Source organism: Buteo buteo, chromosome 9 (genome assembly GCF_964188355.1).
Source record: "Buteo buteo chromosome 9, bButBut1.hap1.1, whole genome shotgun sequence".
Lineage (NCBI taxonomy): Eukaryota > Metazoa > Chordata > Aves > Accipitriformes > Accipitridae > Buteo > Buteo buteo.
Window position 1 is genome coordinate 15,226,533 of NC_134179.1, and position 20,688 is coordinate 15,247,220.

Consider the following 20,688-nt stretch of genomic DNA (forward strand, 5'->3'; position numbering starts at 1 on the left):
TGCTATGTATGACCAAAGCATCGTGGCAAATAAACTCCTATTTCCCAATAATACAGGTAGTCCTTCTAAGGCTGGTAGGCATATTCAAGAGAGGTTAATATTAACCTGTTAAAAAGGTAACTATCTGCAACACCTTTCACTATGCAATGCTTCAGGCAAAATGTCTGTCAGCAAAATGCAAAATCACCTCTGTTTTATCTCAGAGGTAAAACTATTGCTAGCAAATCTAGATGAAATGTTAAGCCTCGTTTTTTTTGTTCAGTTCACATGGACACCTCTCTTGAAGACCAGGCATTTCATAGTCAACAATTATGTCCCGAAAATTTTCAGACACTGCTCATAGGCACTTTAAGGAACTGTCAAGAACCACTCAAGGAATTCCCCCCCTCCCCAATCTTGTCTAATGCCCAAAAGTAATTCTTACAATCAAGCTCAGGTCTTTTCAATCACTTAATGGAGTTGTGGATTTAAAAGAGGAAACAAAAAAGGGAAAAGACAACCAAGTTCTTCTGTTCCCATCCCTCTCAAAATATCACAAGATTCAAAAAATCAGGGTTTAAAGGTGGAAGGGAAAAATCAGTTACTTAAAATACCAAGACCTAGTAACAAAATTCAGATTGTTCACATACTGGAACAGAGGTTGTATGTGCTTGCAAAGCTTTTAAAACAGCAGAAATTTTAATATTACTAAAATCCATGTCTCGGGAGAGAAACTAATAATTGAGGATTGAACTTACAGGTAAACAAAAAATTTGCACTTTTGTGCAGTGCCAAAGACATCTACAACTCCTAAGCTTCTGTCTTCTGTAACAACACAGGCTCATTAAGTCTAATTTTCTTAAAACAGAATGATGTGGGCTATACTGTTATTTTAATTTAAAAAAAAAAATCAAAACCACCACAGTTCTTTTCCTGTAAAGTGCATTTTGATATTGTAAAACTTTTTTTCTTTTCTTCCCCCAATGCAGGAACAACTCCATCTTCCTTCCCCTACAGGCACTAGATTTAGACAGATGTAGTCCTAGGTGACTTTATGCCCATAAGAGTGTTAAGCAACTAAAAGTAACCTATAAGAAACAAATAGCTTGCTTTCTCCTCTTGTGTCTTTAGAGCCAATAGCAAGGTAGGCTTTAGATCCCTACCAGTGTGCAAAACCAACCAAAACCACCCACACACTGAAAACCACATTCTCAAGATTACACTGAGTACTCACAGCATCTACTACGGAGTTTGTGGATGCTTATGATTCTCTTTGTGATGCAGGAACCTAATTTTGCCACCTTGCCATGAGATTTTTGGCCTATATTTTGCAGCATGCACTGCATATAAAGTCATACAAGATGTACATACTTAAATCAGCACTACTATAAGAACCTTAAGACTTTCATTCTGGGCTCCTACACATACAAATTTTTAACTAATTTAGCAATTATGACCAAGCTATGAACACTGAAGTGAACTGCTCAAACTATTTGCTGCAGTTTGCTTAAAGTATTAACTTTATCCTGAGCTTAAGAATTGTAATGCAATCTTAAAGCGATTGCTTAGAACAATTCAGCCATGCAACTGTATATTTTTCTCAGTTAATAAATAATCCCACTGTCTTAAACATAAGCCATGCATTAGAGAAAGGTATGTGTTGCTACTCATTGCCCACATCTCTTCATAAATTGGTTCCACCCCATGCCAACATTAACAGATCCAATGGAGACAGTCAAGAAACAGTGTTTCTCTAGTACATAAAACAGCAATCCATGGTTAACCTCAGAAATTCTGTAGTGTATCGTATCTATTCCTTTACACACACTATATTAAACATAAGCAATAATGTCATGCACGAGTTATTCTTGTACAGGAGCAAATTCTTCTCTGGCCCACATAGAGAAAGACTGGAGTGACATCTGCTGTTTCACATGCAGTTTTAGGAACAATATTTTTCATTTAGCAACCATTTTGATTAAGCAGATGCAGTGGATCATCTTAACACCTAAAACCAGGATGCATATGCACTGACACTCGTCTCATAATACTGCTATTCTGTTGAACACTGATATGAAGAAGTCCTTGAAGAGATTTTACATTCACAAAGACATCAAGTGCATACAGGTTTTCTTAGTTGACACTATAATATTTCAGTAGTCAAAGGAGGATTTTACAGAGCAATTTTCATTATTAAAAATCTAAACTTATTTCTTTGATGCTTTGCTCTGGTGATGAATACTTTATTTGGAAAGGCCTGCACCATACCAATAAAAAAAAAAAAAAAGACAACTGGATTATTCAATGCAGGGTTCAAGTATTGCAGCTTCTTAGCACTTGGTATTACATTCTTCTAATTCCTCTAATTACCAACACATATAAAACAGTTTATTTCAAAGGTAAGAGACAGCAGGGACATCTTCAACTGTCTTAGCTACTGCCTGATTAATCATGTTTCAGCTGAGAGCAACTTTCAATTAGAAATGTTCCAGGCTGGGGAACATTAACACATTTGAGTGGCCAGACCAAAAACTTCAGTGCCTGTGAATAATACTGAAAAAGCATGATTTACAGACAAATTAATGTTTATAAGTAAAGCATCATGACAGGACAGTTCAAGGCCTGATTCAGTGAAGATATGTGGGACAAACACAAAGTACAGAAGTCATTGCAACACTGATCACAGAATTACATGGCACTTCAGCAATACAGGCACAATTTCAGGAGATGCTTTCTAGGATCGTGATTTTAAATACCCAAAATGAACTCAGGTACAAATTAAAAAAAAAAAATCAATCTAATTTTTCTTTTCTCAACTCCATTTGCTAACCCCAACAAAGAAAAACAGGAGGCCACTGTTAAGGCCTGTAAAACCAAGTGAGGAATTTGTCCTACCTTTGTTAGTTACAGAAGAAATATTTACTTGCTTCATTAAAAATGAAGCAATAGAAAGCAAAAAACAACAAAAAAGGCTGGCATAAACACACAGCCATGCAACACACACTCCTCTTTAGTAGGGACTGTGCTGGTGCAAAGTAAATATAGAAAAACTCACTTTTTGGAGTCACCTTATGGATTGGAACAGGCCACAAGTTGATCCTCTGTCTGTATCACATGCTCATATCCTCAGACCACGCTTAAGGAGGCTTTTATGGGTGTGGGTAGCTGGTCTTCCCATCTGAACTCCAGCCAGGGAGCTCCACACGAAGTGGCTCTTGGGCCATTCCCCTTCTCAAAGATACTGGGAAGTCATCTCAGCCTTCCCAGAAAGCACTCTGAACCCTTGCTTCTCCACAGGTAGGTCCTAGTGACCTGCCTCTTCGGGGAGGATGGCACCCTGCCACACCTGCCCTAAATAACAGCCATCAGCAACCACACCTTTACACCATCCACATCCAACAGAAATTGGGTTTTTCTTTGCTCCTGCCTGTTTTTTGAGGTCAACCCTTTTGGCTGGTTGATCTCCAGGGGTAGCACATGTCCCTCCTGAAGCACTCACCACACAAGCAAAATCTCTTTTTCCCAGCACCTTCTCCAGGATTAGGCTTTGCTAACATCTCTAGTGCTCTTCCTTGGCTCTTCCCCCTCCCCAAGTTTCTTTAAAATCAGCAATTTTTCCACATCCTTCGACAGAGAGTGCTCACAAAATGACCTCCCGTGAGGTATTTCAGAGGTGTCAGCAGGAGGGGCTGTGCAGCCTCTGTGGGGAGAGGCTGGTTCCGGCAGCTGCACCACAGGGCACGGCACAGCCCCTCAGCCATGCCAGCAGCACCTCTGCATAAACAGATTTAAGAAAGGGCAAGCCACCACTTGGCAGTGAGGAATGAGGGGGAGAAGTGTGCAAAACTCAGGGGGAGAAGGTTTATCTCAACCCAGGAGGTTTTTCATCCTGTTTTCTCCCTCTGTTCTGTTGAGGTGGGGAGAGAGCGAGCAGCTGGGTAGGTGCCTGGCAGCTGGCCATGGACAACCCACAGAGATTCACCTGCAAAAGCACACTCGTAATCCAATCAAACATACCAGAAACCCTAAGACAAACCCTGCTAGAGCTTAGGGTCTGCTAGCACAAGAACAAGGAGTAATAAATGAGGATGTAATAGCTTTCCATCTGCCTCTTAAAGTCACAAAGTCTTTCAAGAACTGGGAACTACCACAGTCCCTACAATTCCCTGAAAATCAGTCATCACCATCCATCAGCAGAGGATCCTGCATGCCCCCCCGCCCCCAAGTGAGTCTTTCCAAGTCACTGCTACAGACTAAGGAACTCATTTTTAAATCAGCCTCCCATTTTTTTTACCCAATACTCAGCAGGTGTAACAGATCAGACTAACAATATCATAAGCCTTAAAGGAAAAGATACAAAGGATGGCTTTTAAAGATTATAAAGAGAGGTGATTCAGCTTCTCTACTTGTAAAAAGACTTAACAATTTATACAGGTATTGATAAGGAATAGCTGTTGATGTTGTGGTATGCTGCCACACAAATGCTTAGCAGACAACATGTAGTAGCGTTACAATAATAAGCAGGTAGCATTTAATGTGTACGTGAAGAGAGCTGACGTTGTCAGGACAGAAAATAACAAAAGACACTAGCAATCAGTTTGCAGAAGCCAGACAGTATATAGCTAGGGCCTTCAAGGCACATGATGAAAGCTTGAATTAAAAGGTTTTCATGTGCAAGCAGATTTGAAAGTTCAGGTTTACAAAGATGTTTGTAGTAAGGTATGAAAATAAAATTTTGCAGGAGATATGTCTACAAGACATTTATATATGCTTAATGTACATCTAGGTCAAGAATAAAGGAAGTCAGCACAGTTAAAGATACAAAGTGCCCAGCCCAATCCTGGAACCTATTCTGCAATTAATTTTATTGGTGTCTGGACTAATGACATGGTAGCTCTATTTACATATGCTGTGACTACATTTCTGCTTCCAGCATAAAGAATAAATCTGTATATACTTTTGAGCTTATAATGTGCATGACTAATTTATACAGTGCAATGTATATAGACAAATAGTAAAGGTATTTCTTAACTGAGAATTTAAGATCACAGTGTTACTGGCCAAAAAGTTATTTACTAGTACCGTGCAACTTGTCTCTGCTGAGAAGCAGGTAGAAATAACTTGTATTTACATTACTGGATGAAAGCTACTAAAATTCTTGAAATAAACATTGTAATGTGACTAGCAACTGACTTCTCAAAAAGCCTGTCTGCACAGATTACGAGCATGCTGGAGGCAGTCTCTGCAATAAGAACAGACTGTTTCTGCATCTGCAGAGCAGTAGTAAACGCAAATCCTGTTAAGTTCTTCCTATGACATTGACTGACTCATGGATATTGATTTTTCTGAGATTGAAGAGTGTAGTGCTTACATGACTCAGTTCACGTGGCACTGCTGAAAATGTGACAAATACTACATTTTACTACTCAGTACAGTGAAATAAGGGCACAAGTAAAATTCAAAAGTTCAGGTTTTGGGTAAGGTGAATTGTTTTGTACATGCTCTACTGTGCTTACAATATTCCAGGCAGTGTTTTTCTTAGAAGCTTTGACAACAATAAATACTCTCTTCCCTTACTGGGACAGATGTAACACTATAACAGCTGATTAGCCTAAAAATGGCCCAAACACTTCTGAAAAAAAAAAAAAACAAACCAAAAACCAACCCCCAAAAACCCACCAGTGTTACGCTACCAATATAGTAAGGTTAGGTTTCCCAAACTCCTAAATCTGTTTCTACCCTGTCTTCAAGGATTAGCATCATATGAACACCTGGTCTGAAATACATGCAGAGCACAGACTCTGAAGACATACATGACACAGTAAGGATTGCTGAGGTGTCTGACAACTCTCGTCTTGAAGTTCAAACATTCCTGCACAGGGCTTTAAAGTCACATTTCTCTGGGTGCGTGTACTGAAGATGTAAGGCAATAAAATTAGGTTCCTGTTAGCAACAGTACTATCCTGTTGCCGAAATTTCAGAGAAAAAGAAAATGCATCCAGGTTCAATATACAGGGAGAACAGGGAAGTTTTACCTTGCAGGGTAGTCTAGGGAGTCTACATAAATCCTAGCCGAAGTTCCCTCAGTGAAGTGACTACAATATTTTAGCAAGGATTTGAGTTTGCTTTGAATTAGCTATTTCTTTGATCCTGTGCAGCAAGTAGTTTTCACTTTACATATGGATCTTACTTAGAACTCTTCACCCACAAATTTCCATGCCTTAAGACAACTTATCTTTTTTCCCATTTTATAGATAGGAAAATAGACAGAAAAATACTTCAGATATGGCTCAGAGTAACTCTACAAATTCACAGATCAGTAGCAGAATCAGTGAAAAGCAAGCATTCTGCAGTCTTTGTCAATGCCAAAACAGTAATGTTTAATGGTATGTCTACTTGAAATAGGACGCAGTAGTAGAGATACTAAAGATCCCTAAATTAATCAGCGTTTTCAGGTCTTCTTCACTTTGAAGTTTTAAATACCAAATGGGAACTGAAATACTGAACAAAAACTGAAATACTGAACTGAGGAGCAACTATATTAAAATGCCATCTTACTTAAATATGCTGACCTGAGTGATTATAATATCAGCACTTCTTTTCACTCCTGCTAGGCCTGGAGCACTAACACAGCTGAAAAGGCTGGATATGAATGGTCTTACTTCTTGTGCATTACCAGTAGAATTATTAAAATTGAAATTAATAGCCTCTGAGCAATCTGTGGAAGTCAACAGACACGACTGAGGTCATGATCAGAAAACACCTGTCTCTTAATAATACTTACGTAATACTAATTTTTCCCACTGAACAAACTTTAAATTCCAAGAGGAGCAGGAATAAAAACATAGTGGCTTCTCAGAGGACTTAAATGGGGATATTTCATTTTGCCAATTTCAAGACACGGGGGAAAACCCACCATTTTTGCACCTAAGTTTTATGAGGAAACATGGGAGTTCAGCAAAGTTATTTTTAAGCTGCTCTTGGATTGAGAGTCAAAATTCTATTTACATGCATTTTAAACAGTATCCAAAGTTATATTCCTCCTATGTTACCCATTAACAACAGGGTAACACTAACCACTAAAGGTTCAGGCAGACTGTAGCACAACTGAGAACTGAACCTGAACTGCCCATAAGCAGCAGTACCAGCTGCTTATTTATACTTTTCAGTCACACTGGGAGACAAAAATTCATTGTTATTAAAACTATCTATATATGAAACAATCTTTGGTTCAGGTATAAATGAATTTTTACCTACTCACCAAAAATCAATTTTATTTTTTTTTTTTCACAATTTTCTAATGTCCAATTTTCTTAAAACTTGGGGGGGGCGGGGGGGATATGATCAGAACTAATAACCATTTTATAGCAGCTGTGAACCAACCTTCAGATACCAAGACAAAAGAACACTAGCAACTACTTCTACTTATGTTGTTTTAATTTTCACTTCAGAGCTGTAGTCACTAAACTCAACATTTTTGCACTGCATAACAAGCTGCTATTATAGGAAGTAAAATACTCTAATTCAACACTCTTAGAGACTCATAATTAGATGAAGTATTACCAAGATTCTTCTGTGCCTTAAGATATACACCATCATTTGGCTTCATTATTGCTGACGTTTTCATATGGTTTATGGTACATGGGAGGATCAAGATATGAAAGCAGCCTTTTTAGTAACCAACTTTGAACAGGCTCCATCTCAACCCTTGTAACATTCTTCCACAAATTCCCAAAGGATGCCTTAAAGCACTGAAGCAATCATTTCAGGTCATAAAAAGATAAAGAACTTTAACTTTTCATTTTTTTCCAGCGAGAAAATGATTATTTATGCTCTTAAAATAAAAAGGACTTTGTACAAAAGGTCTGGAAAGATCTGGTTTTAATTACATATTTCAAAACTGAGTTATACAAAACAATTCTACTGCTTATAGTCAGTAAGTATATTAAAAACTTAAGAGACCAGGAAACAAATAAGCAGACTAGTCTATAACTAACTCGGATGTTTTCTGGAAAAGCATGTCATGAGCAATTTGTCCCTTGTGACTGAAAACAGAGGGAAAAGAAAAGGGGCAAAGAAAATGAGTTTAAGCAAGAAACTGTAACATCCCTTTTGATCTTGCATGCAAGCTGAAAATGAGAAAAAGTTTCGATCATTCAGTCCACAATTTTATTTAAAGATCAAAACAAGCCTGAGCAGCTTAAAGCCTTACTTCATTAAAAGAAAAGAAGCTATGCACAAAGAGTTAATTGAATGGTGAGACATTCTTTCTTGCAGCTTTGCTTAAATGATAGAAACATCATTATTTATAAACTCTCCTGTATTCCACAGAAGACAATGAAGGTCCACTTTACGGAAGTTTTTTTCCACGCACATTCTTTTCAAATTTTCTTTTACCTACCTGCTACCTTGAGATCTCCAGACTAAGTATTAATAACATGCTAAATAAATTACATATATGAATTAAAATCTTCCAGCCATTTAGAAACAGCAACTGCTTATAGTATATGGTGACAAGAGCTTCAGAACAAAATTTTGAAAACAAGCAGCTCATGATATTTGCTAAGGAAAGCCTTCTTTTTTACCTACAAAATTAAAAATACCAGTGATAAAGTTCTGCTGCAATATGAAAGCCTGTTTGAATGTGTAAAGCTTTTGCTGAGACTACATAAATTCTAATCTATAACGTGTTTTCTCAGCAAATGAACCCATTTTTCCCATTCCTTTGAAGATGCTACAGAGCTAACAAACATCCAAAACTTTGCTTAATCCAAAGGGAATATCAAAGCGTCATTCATTCTTTTGAATACACTAACTTGAATACTCCTAAGTCATATGTTATTATGATTCATCATATATTTGGCTAATCATTTAACAGTTCCTAGCAAAATGTTAAACATTTGAAAATGCTTGAGGGCACAGTAGAGTAACAATCAGAAGAGTACTTAATGGCCAACTGTTTGATTTTAAATTTCTGTCTGTTGTCCATATTCTAACCATTAAAAGTATCTTAACGTGTTATATATTACTCTGCTTTCAATTAAGTATCTTGCTGTGCAACACAATTCACATAAGATCAGAACTAATTTTGATCTTCAATTACATATGAGAGATCCAAAATAAGATTGGCTGTCTCCAGAGCTACTTGTAGGCCGTTACACTTTGCAGCAAAACAGTCCAATGTGAGAAAGTCAGCAAACTTTACTGACGGCTCTTTAGGGCAGCCCTGTGCAATAGGACAGCCAAATTGGCCTTGCAAAAGCCTCCAGTTGAGGTTCTCAGTGTTACCATTAATCCCACAGCCACATTTTGAAACTACATCTGACCAATTAGACACAGAGGAAAACCCTGATGGAACAAACCAACAGTGTCCATAAAACATGTCCGTAAGAATTTCTCCATCATCGTGATTCAGGGAGCAAGCTACAGACTCCAGGGAACGGCAAAAACCATCAGCAACCAATTGGTATTGTGTCCGAGAACAATCTATTTCTTTAAAACTGCTGGTGGACAGACTATAACTCTAAAACAAAACAAAACAAAACCAGGAGAACAGAAAATTAGAACAGCATTACAGAAATAATTCTAATCAAACATATATTGTACTGTTGTGTTTTTGTTTTTTCCCCCAAACAGATGGTTCAGTCCTAACTAAAAAAAATTGCTCATGTGATTATTCCACAACAGGAAAGATTTCTAGGCAAGTCAAAGCTGAGTTCTGCACGACTATCTTTCAATATAAAAATTCTACACATTTTTATTTTAAGACTTAAAAAACGAGCACTTAGTATAATACATACCTAAAGAAAGATTAACAAGTACAAATACAGTATTAACAAGTCTGAAAGATGTAATTAGCACTGACTGCTTCAAAGAAATCCCTTTGTTTTATACTAGTAGTCAGACAACAAAAATGCAACCTTAATCTAGAAAAGATAAGTGTTTTAACTTTAGGAGTGATTCTACATAAATTCTTGTTTGCTAAGTATATTAAGCAGCTTTAAAAAACCTTGTCTTACATACCTTGTGTCTTATGTATGAAGCAAGGTGAGTTTCTGTACAGCCACCTCCTAATAATGCCAAAGGTTCCTTGATTGTTAACTGTAACACATGTTCTGCAGTTTCACAGATGCGCTGAAAACCATACAGATTTGTCATTTAGACATACCATGATTAATAGGACTTGCCCCATTGAAAAAACCACTGGAATAAAATTTTCAGTAGTTTCTGGTACAGACTTCAAAAACTTGAATTACGTGTGGATATAAAGCTGCTGAGTGACTTCCAAAACCATGTTCACTTAATGAGAGATTGTCTTTATTTGTCCACACTCAGTATAGAAAAGCAGAAATAAAAAGCAGCTGTATTTTATTCCTTCTTTTTGCAAAACAGGGTTATATATAAGAAGTCAATCAGTATCAATGACATTTCTAGAGCAATTATTCAACGCAAAACTACGCTTGACTACCATTGCAAGTATTGCTGCTGGCCTTTTGCTGGGGCAATTTTTATTTTATGCTCTCATAGACCAAGTAATGAGAATAAAAAAGTTTATCCAGCACTGGTCCCAAGAACAGGTGAAAAATGTTTCTGCCTTTAAGCAAGTATTAAAATAGAGGCATTAAATTAACATGACCACTTCAAGGAATTTGAAATTCTGGAAACAAGGGCATTTCTGAATTGTTTTCTTGAAATTGTACATCTACACTCTAACTAAACTTCATTTATGTACTGAAAAATCACTTTTTTAAACTCATCATATCTATATTTCTCACAACTTTATTTTTCTATTAGAAACATAATTTTTCAAAAAAGATTTCAAGGAAACTTGCCTACCTTCAATTCATCCCATGCTGTTTCATTTCTGTTACAGAGTATCAAGCTGCAGACAACTGTGTCATTAGGAATTAGATGCACAAAATGTTTTGAAGCAAAACTCTCAACGCACACATCTTTCAAACTGCCATAACAACTAGGAGACAATGAATGTATGGAAGCTATAGGCTTTGAACCTGTCCAATTAAGAAAAGCAGAGAACATACATATTGCTGCGATCAGAACAGCTATCTGTTGTGTTTCATAATGCATGCACTTTTTTCCTCTTGGCTTTTTAAATTACATTTATTCAATACCTAACATTTCAATCTACTCAGGAAATCACAAACAGAAACCAACAAGTTTTTGAAGTACAAGACTTAGTGATAGTTTAAGATTAAAAAAAGTAATTGTTTTATTCTTATTAGACAAGAATTTAAAAATAATCTACATTTGCAGTTATTATAATTAGATATTCCTCATGCATCAGTTAGTAATCACGTGCAATATGCCATCATTAGAGCCTGCAAAAGACCAGTTTCACCTTAAAAAATGGTTTTCAGACTAGAAAAGAACAACTCTTGCTCAGCTGCTAAGGTAGGATACAGACAGAAATAAGAGAATCCTTACTCTGCAATGACACCAACCTAGATAGGTTTTCATTACGATATGAACATTAAGGGCAACTGATTAGTACAGAAAACTTTCTTGTTACCTGTCATCCGACTCACGGGTTCCATCAGAGATAGCCCGGCTCTGTCCACAGTGATGACATGGCTCTCTTTCAGATACTGTTTTAAGGATGGATGGATAACTTTCTGGCACACTACAACGCCAACCTCATCATTGATCAGCTGCTTTCCTACATTAAGCAACTGATTCAGCTCTGACATTTCAAGAGAAATTCCATGATGGACTGTTATAGTTCCTTCTTCAGGGTTGAAGAGGTCTCCTGACATGGACACAGAGAAAAGTGCTATCTTGATCATGTTTGAACAAGTTCTTTTGATGGTAAGTGGTTCTGCCAACTGAATTTCTGGTGTTTCTATCAGTAGTCCAGGAAGAACTGTAGAATCCACAACTCTTCTACCTTTCACAGGTACTATTACACACTTCCCTAAAACAGCATTAGTCTCAACACAACATGGAATAGTAAACATAAAAGCCTTTAAAATCAGCATGGTGAGATGATCAACTTCTGGTTTATTAAGCATGCAAGCAGGTTTGCTTGTTAATACGCTACGCACCAAACAAAGAAGTGTCTCAACACTGCTAAAATCCACGGATACTCGGCAACCACAGGCCTCAGATTTGAGGTAGTCCATACATAAACTCAAAAGATGCTTGCTTATTTTAATGACAGTGCAAGATGCAACATTTAGGCTTTTAAAATTTTCAATCAAACTACAGCAAAGAATGGCAGTAAATAAGCCACAGTCACTGAAGCAGGATATATGGTTCTGTACAGAGGCCATCAAAACCCTTAATAGGGGATGGCTGACAGAAAGATGACCGAGTATAGCTGAAGATTGTGAAGTTGTACAAACATAGCCTCCAACACCATTGTGGAGATGTTTGAGCCTACCAGCAGGACCATAGCAAGATTTTAATATTCCACTTAGCAGAGACAGTGACTGACTCAGCGTATCTCTCGTTAAAGGTTCACTAATAAATAATGGAGGCTTTTTAGCTTCAAGACGAGACATTTTCAAAGTAAGATTTTAATTCTTGCTAACAAAACAGATCTTATTTTTACTTGGATCTATAATTCATAACACTTTTAAAATTTAAAGCAGTACATTTTAATTCTTTGCAGCTAAGGATTATGATTTTAAATGTGAAACAGTATATACAGTACAGTAACAACATTGCTATGACTGCTCATGATCTACCTCTTACAATGAGGCTTAAATCCTATCATGAAATTGATACATAATGACAGCAGTAAGCTATTTCATTCATGACTATCTCGTTTTTTAGCTTCTGAATGTGACTGAACAGATTTTTTTGCGACAAAGTTTACAAGCATGCTTCCAAAATGGACACCTATAAGTGACAGTCCTGCCACAAGCAGAAAGTTCTTTCTACTCCAGCTAGCTTTCTTCATCTCTTCTTCTGGCAACACTCACAGACGGAAAGCTTCAAAGCTAGTTACACCTACAATAACAACCAGAAAGGTATTAGGATAATCTTCTAGCAATATTGCATAGTTTGAACTACTATTTTATTTTTCACCAAAAAACTCATGTAAGGACAAATACCAAACTATAATGCTATTTAATTGAGAAAACCTATTAATATTATATATAACACAAGCATATAGGTCAAATTATACATGTTTGTCAATAACTTCAATTCTGACCACCAGTTTATATACTGTTTTACCTGTAGGTCTGTAAGTAACAGGCCACTATAAACTGTACTTAATTGTATGAATGTGTCAAAACTGTAGCAATGTTAAGCTGTTTTTACTCATGAACAAAAGAACTGAACTACAGCATTGCTTCCCAGGCAACCACTTCAGAAACAAAAGCTTTTAATATTCAAACAACTTTAAGAAATCCCTGCCTCTGAAATAAAGGTTTCTTACTTCAAGATGCCCCGGATACACAATTTTTTTCAGTTCTTAAACACTTCAAAACTTAAAGGTATATATAATTACATTGCTATGTAAATGTACAGTATTTAGACTTCTCTCATACTTCAGTTTCTTTTCTATTGTAATCACCATCCCTACTAACAACACAGAATATGTTACTATATGAAGTCACAATTATTTCTGAGCGGTTCTGAACCTGAAAGGATACTCCTGCAGACCCAGACAAGAGAGTTTGACTATTGCCTTCAAGTTATTGGAGTTGTTTTTTTTTAAATATCTTTAAGACTTATAATACCATCACTTAATTGATCCTATCACATAGGATTTAGCAGTAGTTTTTTTGAGATGTATGATGCATTTTTTGGCTCCATGTAACTACCAGATTAACTCAGTTGCAAAAAAAGAATAAAATTCTGGAAGACTAAAGTTAGAGTAGCAAGACTGCATCTGTTAGAAAATTCTCATTTAATTGACTCATCTCCTGCCTCAAAGATACAGATACAACTAATTAGGCAACTTACCCACAATACATAGCACTAATGCTATTTTTCTTTATTTTTGTGATCACTTTGCATCACATATGCCACAATCCCAGGTTCTGGAACAAAGTCCTCTGTCTTCACTTGGAAAATAGGACTGGACTTGATGTAAAACCACCCCCAGTGCACCAGCCCAAGGCTAGTTCCCATAACAATCAGAACTTTGTAGTCCTTCCAGATGGTTTTAAGACTCATTGCAAACTGGCATCTACATAAGTAAAGAGAATTTATTATTTTAAATATATTCTAGAAATCCTGGTTTTACTCTACAATAATAGCACAGAGCAGATAAATCTGAGCATTAATATCTTTAATTACAGTGCAGCGGATAATTAAAACACAAAATGACAAAAGGAAGTCTTACTTTATGAACTTAAAAAGAAAAAAGGCTATAAAAATAACCTCAATTCAGACATCTTGAAATGTTAATTGCTACATTTGCATTGAGCTTTGGCATGCTAAACCTTAAAGCTTTGTTAGTTTGTTATGTTTATCTAATTACAAATGTTACTGCTTCAGATGGTAAGTATTTGAAGTCTAAAACAAAGCAGTTTCAAAATACACCATTTTCTTTTTTCCCCATAGTTAATAAAATTCAATGACTAACCGAGCTTGTAACAGAATATGGAACTTTTACCTCGCAGGCCAAACAAGCTGCAGTGTTTCTTACATCACTTGATGTTGGCCAGAGAAGCAGGTATGCCTGACTATCTTAGCCCTTGATCTTTAGGGGCTACAACAGTATCGGTACAAACACAATAAATTCACTTTTATTTAAAAAGAATGTGTAGAAGTCTACTTTCCACAGGGTTTCAATAATAAGTACCTACTATAGGAAACAAAGGTACATATACTCAGGCTTTATATCAAAGTAACATCTTGGTTTCAACAGCTACAAAGGTACAACTCGGAGAGTAAATGTTCCTGCACCTGCCCAAATTCGTCCACCTGACAGGCGTAACGTGTCCTACTAAGTCCCTCTCCATCATGCTGTGGAGAATTCACAGCTTCACACCACTTGGCACGCAAGACAAAGCGGACTCTAAAGCCGCAGAGCCCACCGGTACGCGTGAGGCAGCCGCACTCCGGCTGCGAACGGCTGAGGAGACGCTGAAGCGAGTGGCTGCGGCCCGGCCCAAGCCACCCGTCCTCTGACGGGCGGGCCAGCCGCAGGGACCCCACCGCCCTCAGTCACGCCGCGACGTGTCCCCAGCCGACCTTCCCCTCTATCCCGTGTCCCAGCGACCTTGCAGCGCGGACGCCTGAGGGGGGCAGTGGCTCTCCTCTGGCCAGAGATGTCTGAGGAGAATCGGCGCGGCGGGAGGGACCGGAGTGAGGAAGGAAGGGGGACGGCGCACCTGGGGCTCCTCTGCCCTCTCCTCACGCAGACAAGAAGCGTGACGAAGGTGACGAAGGTGATGAAGGCGCTGCCCAGCCGCCCCCAGCAGCCCTCCCGGCGCTCACCTGGGCTCTCGCCCCGGGAGGCGAGGACAGGACTCAACCGCCGGCGCCTCAGCGGAACAGGCCCCGAGCCGCGCACCCTTCCCTGGACGTTTTAACCCCCAACGACAAGACACGGCGTCGCGCGGCCCGGAAGTGCGGCGCGCGCCGCGCCTCCCCGGAGCTGAGACTAGCGCGGGGGCGTTCCTCCTCTCGCCCGCCATTGGATAAGCTCCCGCCCCCGTCACGTGGCCATGAGATGCGCTCGCTCTCTCGCGGGGCCCCGGTTGGCTTCAGCCACCCGCGTGCGGCTGCCCTGGCGGCCATTTTGTGTTCGGGCAGCGTCAGGGTAGGGCAGGGTGGCGGCCATTTTGGATAGGGGAGAAGAAGCTCGTGCTCGGCAGCCATCTTGCTTGGGGGCAGAGGAGCCGTTAGAACGGCTGGAGGCAGGCGCGGCGCAGGGAGGAGGTACGGCGCGACTACAGCGGCAGCCTTCTCGCCGCCCGGCTGGGACCCTCAGCCGGGCGGCTCTCGGGAGAGAGCGGCCGCGCCTCGGTCTTCAGTCTCGCTTTCCTCTCTAGATAAATGTGCGAGGTGATGTCCTAGTAGAGCGGCGGCGGCGCTAGCCGGCTCCCGCCGCGCCTCCCTCAGGCGCCACCTCGGCTGCTTCCCTCCTGCGCCGCCCCTCGCATCAGCACCCCCTCCCGGCCCGGCGAGGTGCGAGCCGCTAAAGCACCGGCCAGGCTTAAAAATATGTCTGTCTGATTTTTCTTCCTTTCTTAATTCCTGTTGCAGTCACTCCGCGTTACTTCTGCGCGCGCCTTGGCTGAGCCTTCCTGCAGGTGGGCGGTGTTGCCCTGACCAAAAGAAGTTCAAGAAAACTTTGTTGCCTGACCTCTTCTCAATTTTTTCCTTAGTTCTTCTATTCTACGTGTTTTCTGTATTCGCTCTTCTTGCTCCCCCCACTCCTGCAATTGCTGTCGAGAATATTTTGTATCATATTAATGCGTTAATGGATGGGTTTATTTTTAATTTTGTGCATAGTCACAGAGTTTACAACTGTAATCAAAAGACAAGTTTTAAATGCCTAGTCTCCATACAGAAAGGAGTATAATGTTCATTGAATTCAGCTGTTCCACAAAACTTAAAAAAAAAAAAAAGCCATTCAGTAATGCAAAAAGATAATAGTCAGCACCTGTCTGTAATAAGCACTCTGATGTTCCTCAGAATCTCTCATTCCTCTAGTTCTGTATGGTTGTGTGGTGAATGGCTAACATTTTTGAAAGTGAATTGTTGAACTTTAAAGGTGAATTGGCAGTTCACGAATGAAGGAATGTAGATGTCAACGAGCTAAAAATATGTTAACTTGCTGGAAGAGTAGTTTCTAAAGGTTAAGTGAACAAATTTGCAACAGTGGGCCTAAAAATCCTGAAATTGCAAAATGCAAAGATTTTGGTATGTCTTTTCAGAACTACGAACACTTTACTAAATATGCGAGTAGCTGAGTATTACACTGCTCATCCCATTGCTTACTGTCAGCTCTCAGAAACTGACTAGTGCCGGGTCTGGGCTGGACAGGGTTTGGCTCCAATACCCAAGGACTGGAAAGTTCAGAAAAATTCTCTTTTATGTTGTGACAGTTAATTTTGAACTACAAAAATAGTTAATATTAACTTATTCTAGAGTTCCTTAATTAGCATTTGTGTGTTTGTTTCTGCCTTTTTCAGGTGCCCACCTCTCCTCCACACATGGTAAAGGCACCCAAAGATGGGCAGTGTGTAAATGGTTTGCAGCCATTGTGTTAGAAGCTACTGTATCTTCAAGTGGCCATGTGCAACAGGAATTTTCAGTTTCTCATTCCTGCTGAGTTCTAAATTCCCTCACCACAGGAAGCTATTTCTTTGCTAAGGTAAGATGCTCTTCATCAGCTGGCAGAAAACACTTCAGCTTGCTGTCAGGGAGGCCATGTTTCCTGGTTTCTCCCGAGTGTCTACCATTCCACTTAACATCAAATTTAAGAAAGAATGATATTCTGCCACATAATTTTTGAAGCGTGTCTCACTCTAGCTACAGGGAACCTATGTGTTTAATTCTAGATCATGTTTCCTTATATAGACTGTCTATCAAAAATCCAGATGTTGTAATACTACAAATACCATATACATTTTTTTAAAATGTACAAATATATATAGTTTCTGAGAGGCATTTTTCTGCCTTATTGGTTTATCTTCGCCTTTCCTTACGTGCAGTTTCCTTAGAGGTTCACGTTAGTTTGCAGTAGATATGGTATTCAATCAAACAAAGTCTTCTTACCAGATAGCAGCAATTGTAATAGATCTGTGTTTCTTGTGGTTTTTTTTTTTCAACAGAGAAAAAGGCAGAGTGTTTTGGGGCTTGCTGTTTTTTTTAATTTGTACAATTCATGGGTTTTTTTCCTCATTTTCTGACATCTTAGTATTGGGTATTTTTTCATCTGTGACAGTTCAGTGACTTTCCTGATGGTTCACACATTAGGTGTATTCTTTTTTGATTTCTAAGAATTTGCTTACACTTATTCTGTCTGCTGTATTTCCTTTGTCTTATCTTTATGGTCAATGCAAAGAATGGGGTAATTGGCAAACTCCCAAAGTCAGCTTACTCCCATGAAGAGCAAATTGAACCAAAGGTAACTTTTCATATGCATCTTTTTTTTTTCTTCTTCTATTATTTTGTAAATTGGATTTGGAGAGGATTTCTGCCTGCCAGCAGTTCTTCTCTTATCAGTAGTAGCAGACTTGTTGCAACAGTAGTATTCTGGATGGCAAATTGTTACAAAAAAGAGATCCGTGATGCCAGGATAAAGTTCAGCTGATTCATCTATGTGCTTTGTTCTCAAGCAGGACATGAACATTTGGAGAAGAGATGATGCTCTGGCATGTTTTGTTGCAACTCTTCTTCATATTATTGCTACTGTAAGGATTAATGAGAAAACATCAGCAGTCCAAATATTGTTCTCCAGATCACAGGCTGACATCACCATCATGAATTGTATGCCATATGCAGCTCAAAAATTATGTATAATCTAGGTAAACTATGTTCTTGGAAGCATGAAGCAAAGTACCTTGTGTTCTACCATATCCCAAGGTACAGGTAATTCTGTGTAAATGTTAGGTTTGTTCAATATTGTCATTGCTGTTGTAGGAGCTCTTAGTTGATGGTGCATTCCACAGCAAATTGTGTTTGTAATTACAGATTTCCTAACTTCAGGCTATGATTCTAGCTGCTTGGAGAAGAGACTAGCATTTAACGCTCTTCTGCTTTTTGCTGTTTCTTGCCTACTGTTTTTCCTATTTTTTCTTTTTTTTTTTTTTTTTTGGGTTGGGGGGAGGAGGTAGGGATCGTTAGTAAAGTTCTAGATACTAGCCTTTCATTAAACTTAAAAATCCAATCCTGAAATGCTACTGAGACTTTTTTTTAAAGAGAATCTGTTGAGTTGTACATGCCCAGGTTTTGAGATGTTTTGAAAGGAATGTGATGTAATTTACTATTTGCTTTTTGTTCTTTTGCATGATGGGGTGGGTAGTTCTTCCTTGGAGTTCTTGAACACCAAGAATACAGTCTTGTACACCATTACAAGGAATTGAGAAGTGCAGTTGGTTTTCACTTGGTGGCTGCCATTTCCCTTTAGCATCTCTTCTGACCTGGTTCTAGCAGCTGCTGTTTCAAGAATTTCTGCATTTTATCTCCTACTAAGATTCTTTTTATAGTTGTTCTACTGTGTTTATTTCTATAGAGTAGCACCTTACTACCTGACTGAATCGAAACATAAAGTCACAAGTAGTCCAGAGCACTGTTCCTTACATTGTGTTTCTCGAAATTACTATCAGTAAAGTTGACAGAATTTACTCCAATAAGATAGAAAAGTTTCTAGGGCTGTTTTGTGCAAGGGAGAATGATAGTCATGTGGCATGAGTCATGGTATTGCAGCTTCTGTCTGCATGACTGTTATCTGGAAATTCAATTTGCTCTATATAACTTTCTGCTTACTATTACTGTGCAGCTGATAAAAGCTCTAACTTTGAGCTTTTTCAGAACATAGTTGAAACATTTTATTAACTACAATAAAGTTCATTTTCAGTAGTTACTTGCAGAAGGGTTCTCAGTTCAAACTCATTTTAACCTGGTTACAGTAACAACCAGGTTTTACTTCTCACTGTTTACGATCCTTCTACTGTTTCTGTTTCTTCCTGCTTGGATATTGATATGATACATGGAAAAAAATCATTGAAGTAATTGGGAGGTTTTTTTGAGCCAATACATGGAATTGTGCCCTTGTTACTTTCACATTTTCTTATCGTTGTTTTGAAACCTTAGATCTCAGCATTTGGATATTTGGAATGACAGCACTCCATGGAAGTGTTTGTTTAATTCAAAATGATTACTGTTGAATCTTAAGATCAAAATTTTCTGTGCTATGCTATGTAGTTGTAAAGTAGGTCTTTATCTTGTTTTGCACTTTTTTGAAGTTAAATAAGGATAACGACTGCATTTTGAAATGTGTGAGTGTAGTGCCTGAGACACATATCGCCAACCTGACTTGTGTCCTGAAATTTTGACAGCTCTATCGCAGTACTTTACAATTACTTGAAGTATGCAGTGAGAAATGGGTATGACTTCCTGCATTGTTCTTGTTTTCCTATATCATCTTTTACAAAACTGACTAGATTTGTCCATCTTATTAAGAGACTAATCCTTTAGGAAACTTTAGAGTGTAAAAGGCAGCTCTATTCTCAATGTAGTTTCTGTTGCAGTTTGCCTATTGCAGGCAGCAGCTACTAGCACTTGTTTTCTTCTTGATTTTGAAGCTTGAAGTGTATTGTTTGGGTACTCTGTCTTCTGCCGGTATAGTGAGACCCTTGTTCACCTGTTTTTCTGTCAAATCCAAGTCTCTTCCTTGTCAGTTGCCTCTGTTCCTATCCTGGGTGAAAATAGAATGTATCTTAATTTTTTTTTTATTCCTGGGTTTTTGTAGATACTGATTTGGTACAAGAGGGGCCATTCCATGTGTCTTCTGAATCCCAACATTGTGGGGTTAGCTGGAAGGCCTTAATGAATTTAACCTAATTTTTTGCCTTCTGAGAAGTGAATGTTTAGCTCCCATTTATGTGGAGAATGATGAACTTCCCCAGTAGTTTCAGTGCTGTGACCGTAATTGTTGTCAGTTTGGGAGAAAAAAAACCAAAACAAACACTTAAACTGAAATCAGTGTGGAAGAGGACTAGACTTGTGGTTTGGCTTGCAAACCAACTTGAAGCTTGTAGTCATTTGAGTGAGATA

At 38.7% G+C, this 20,688-nt stretch overlaps 4 protein-coding genes across 7 annotated transcripts in view; 1 reads left to right on the top strand and 3 right to left on the bottom strand.

Annotated features, from left to right (window-relative positions):
• Positions 1-7,845: 7,845 nt before the first annotated feature.
• On the bottom strand, positions 7,846-12,500 carry MKKS (MKKS centrosomal shuttling protein). Its single transcript, XM_075035462.1, has 4 exons — positions 11,510-12,500; positions 10,816-10,991; positions 10,003-10,113; positions 7,846-9,502 (listed from the first exon to the last, which is right to left on the bottom strand). The coding sequence occupies exons 1-4, from the start codon at positions 12,498-12,500 to the stop codon at positions 9,062-9,064; spliced, it is 1,719 nt and encodes a 572-aa protein (XP_074891563.1). The 3' UTR covers positions 7,846-9,061.
• Positions 12,495-12,901, bottom strand: LOC142034367 (uncharacterized). Its single transcript, XM_075035469.1, has one exon. The coding sequence runs from the start codon at positions 12,899-12,901 to the stop codon at positions 12,749-12,751; it is 153 nt and encodes a 50-aa protein (XP_074891570.1). The 3' UTR covers positions 12,495-12,748.
• On the bottom strand, positions 12,495-15,601 carry LOC142034366 (uncharacterized). The gene is made up of 3 exons (XM_075035468.1): positions 15,397-15,601; positions 13,915-14,140; positions 12,495-12,951 (listed from the first exon to the last, which is right to left on the bottom strand). The coding sequence occupies exons 1-2, from the start codon at positions 15,594-15,596 to the stop codon at positions 13,936-13,938; spliced, it is 405 nt and encodes a 134-aa protein (XP_074891569.1). The 5' UTR covers positions 15,597-15,601; the 3' UTR covers positions 12,495-12,951; positions 13,915-13,935.
• A 58-nt stretch (positions 15,602-15,659) lies between these two features.
• SLX4IP (SLX4 interacting protein) overlaps positions 15,660-20,688 on the top strand; it is an 81,495-nt gene continuing 76,466 nt past the window's right edge. For 2 of the 4 annotated variants that reach the window (XM_075035467.1, XM_075035463.1), the window contains exons 1-2: positions 15,660-15,840; positions 17,100-17,281. The gene's annotated coding sequence lies outside the window, so the exon portion shown is untranslated. Of the gene's footprint in view, positions 15,967-16,076; positions 16,215-17,099; positions 17,282-20,688 lie in introns of those variants that run through there. The other 2 variants (XM_075035466.1, XM_075035465.1) reach the window with 2 other exon arrangements.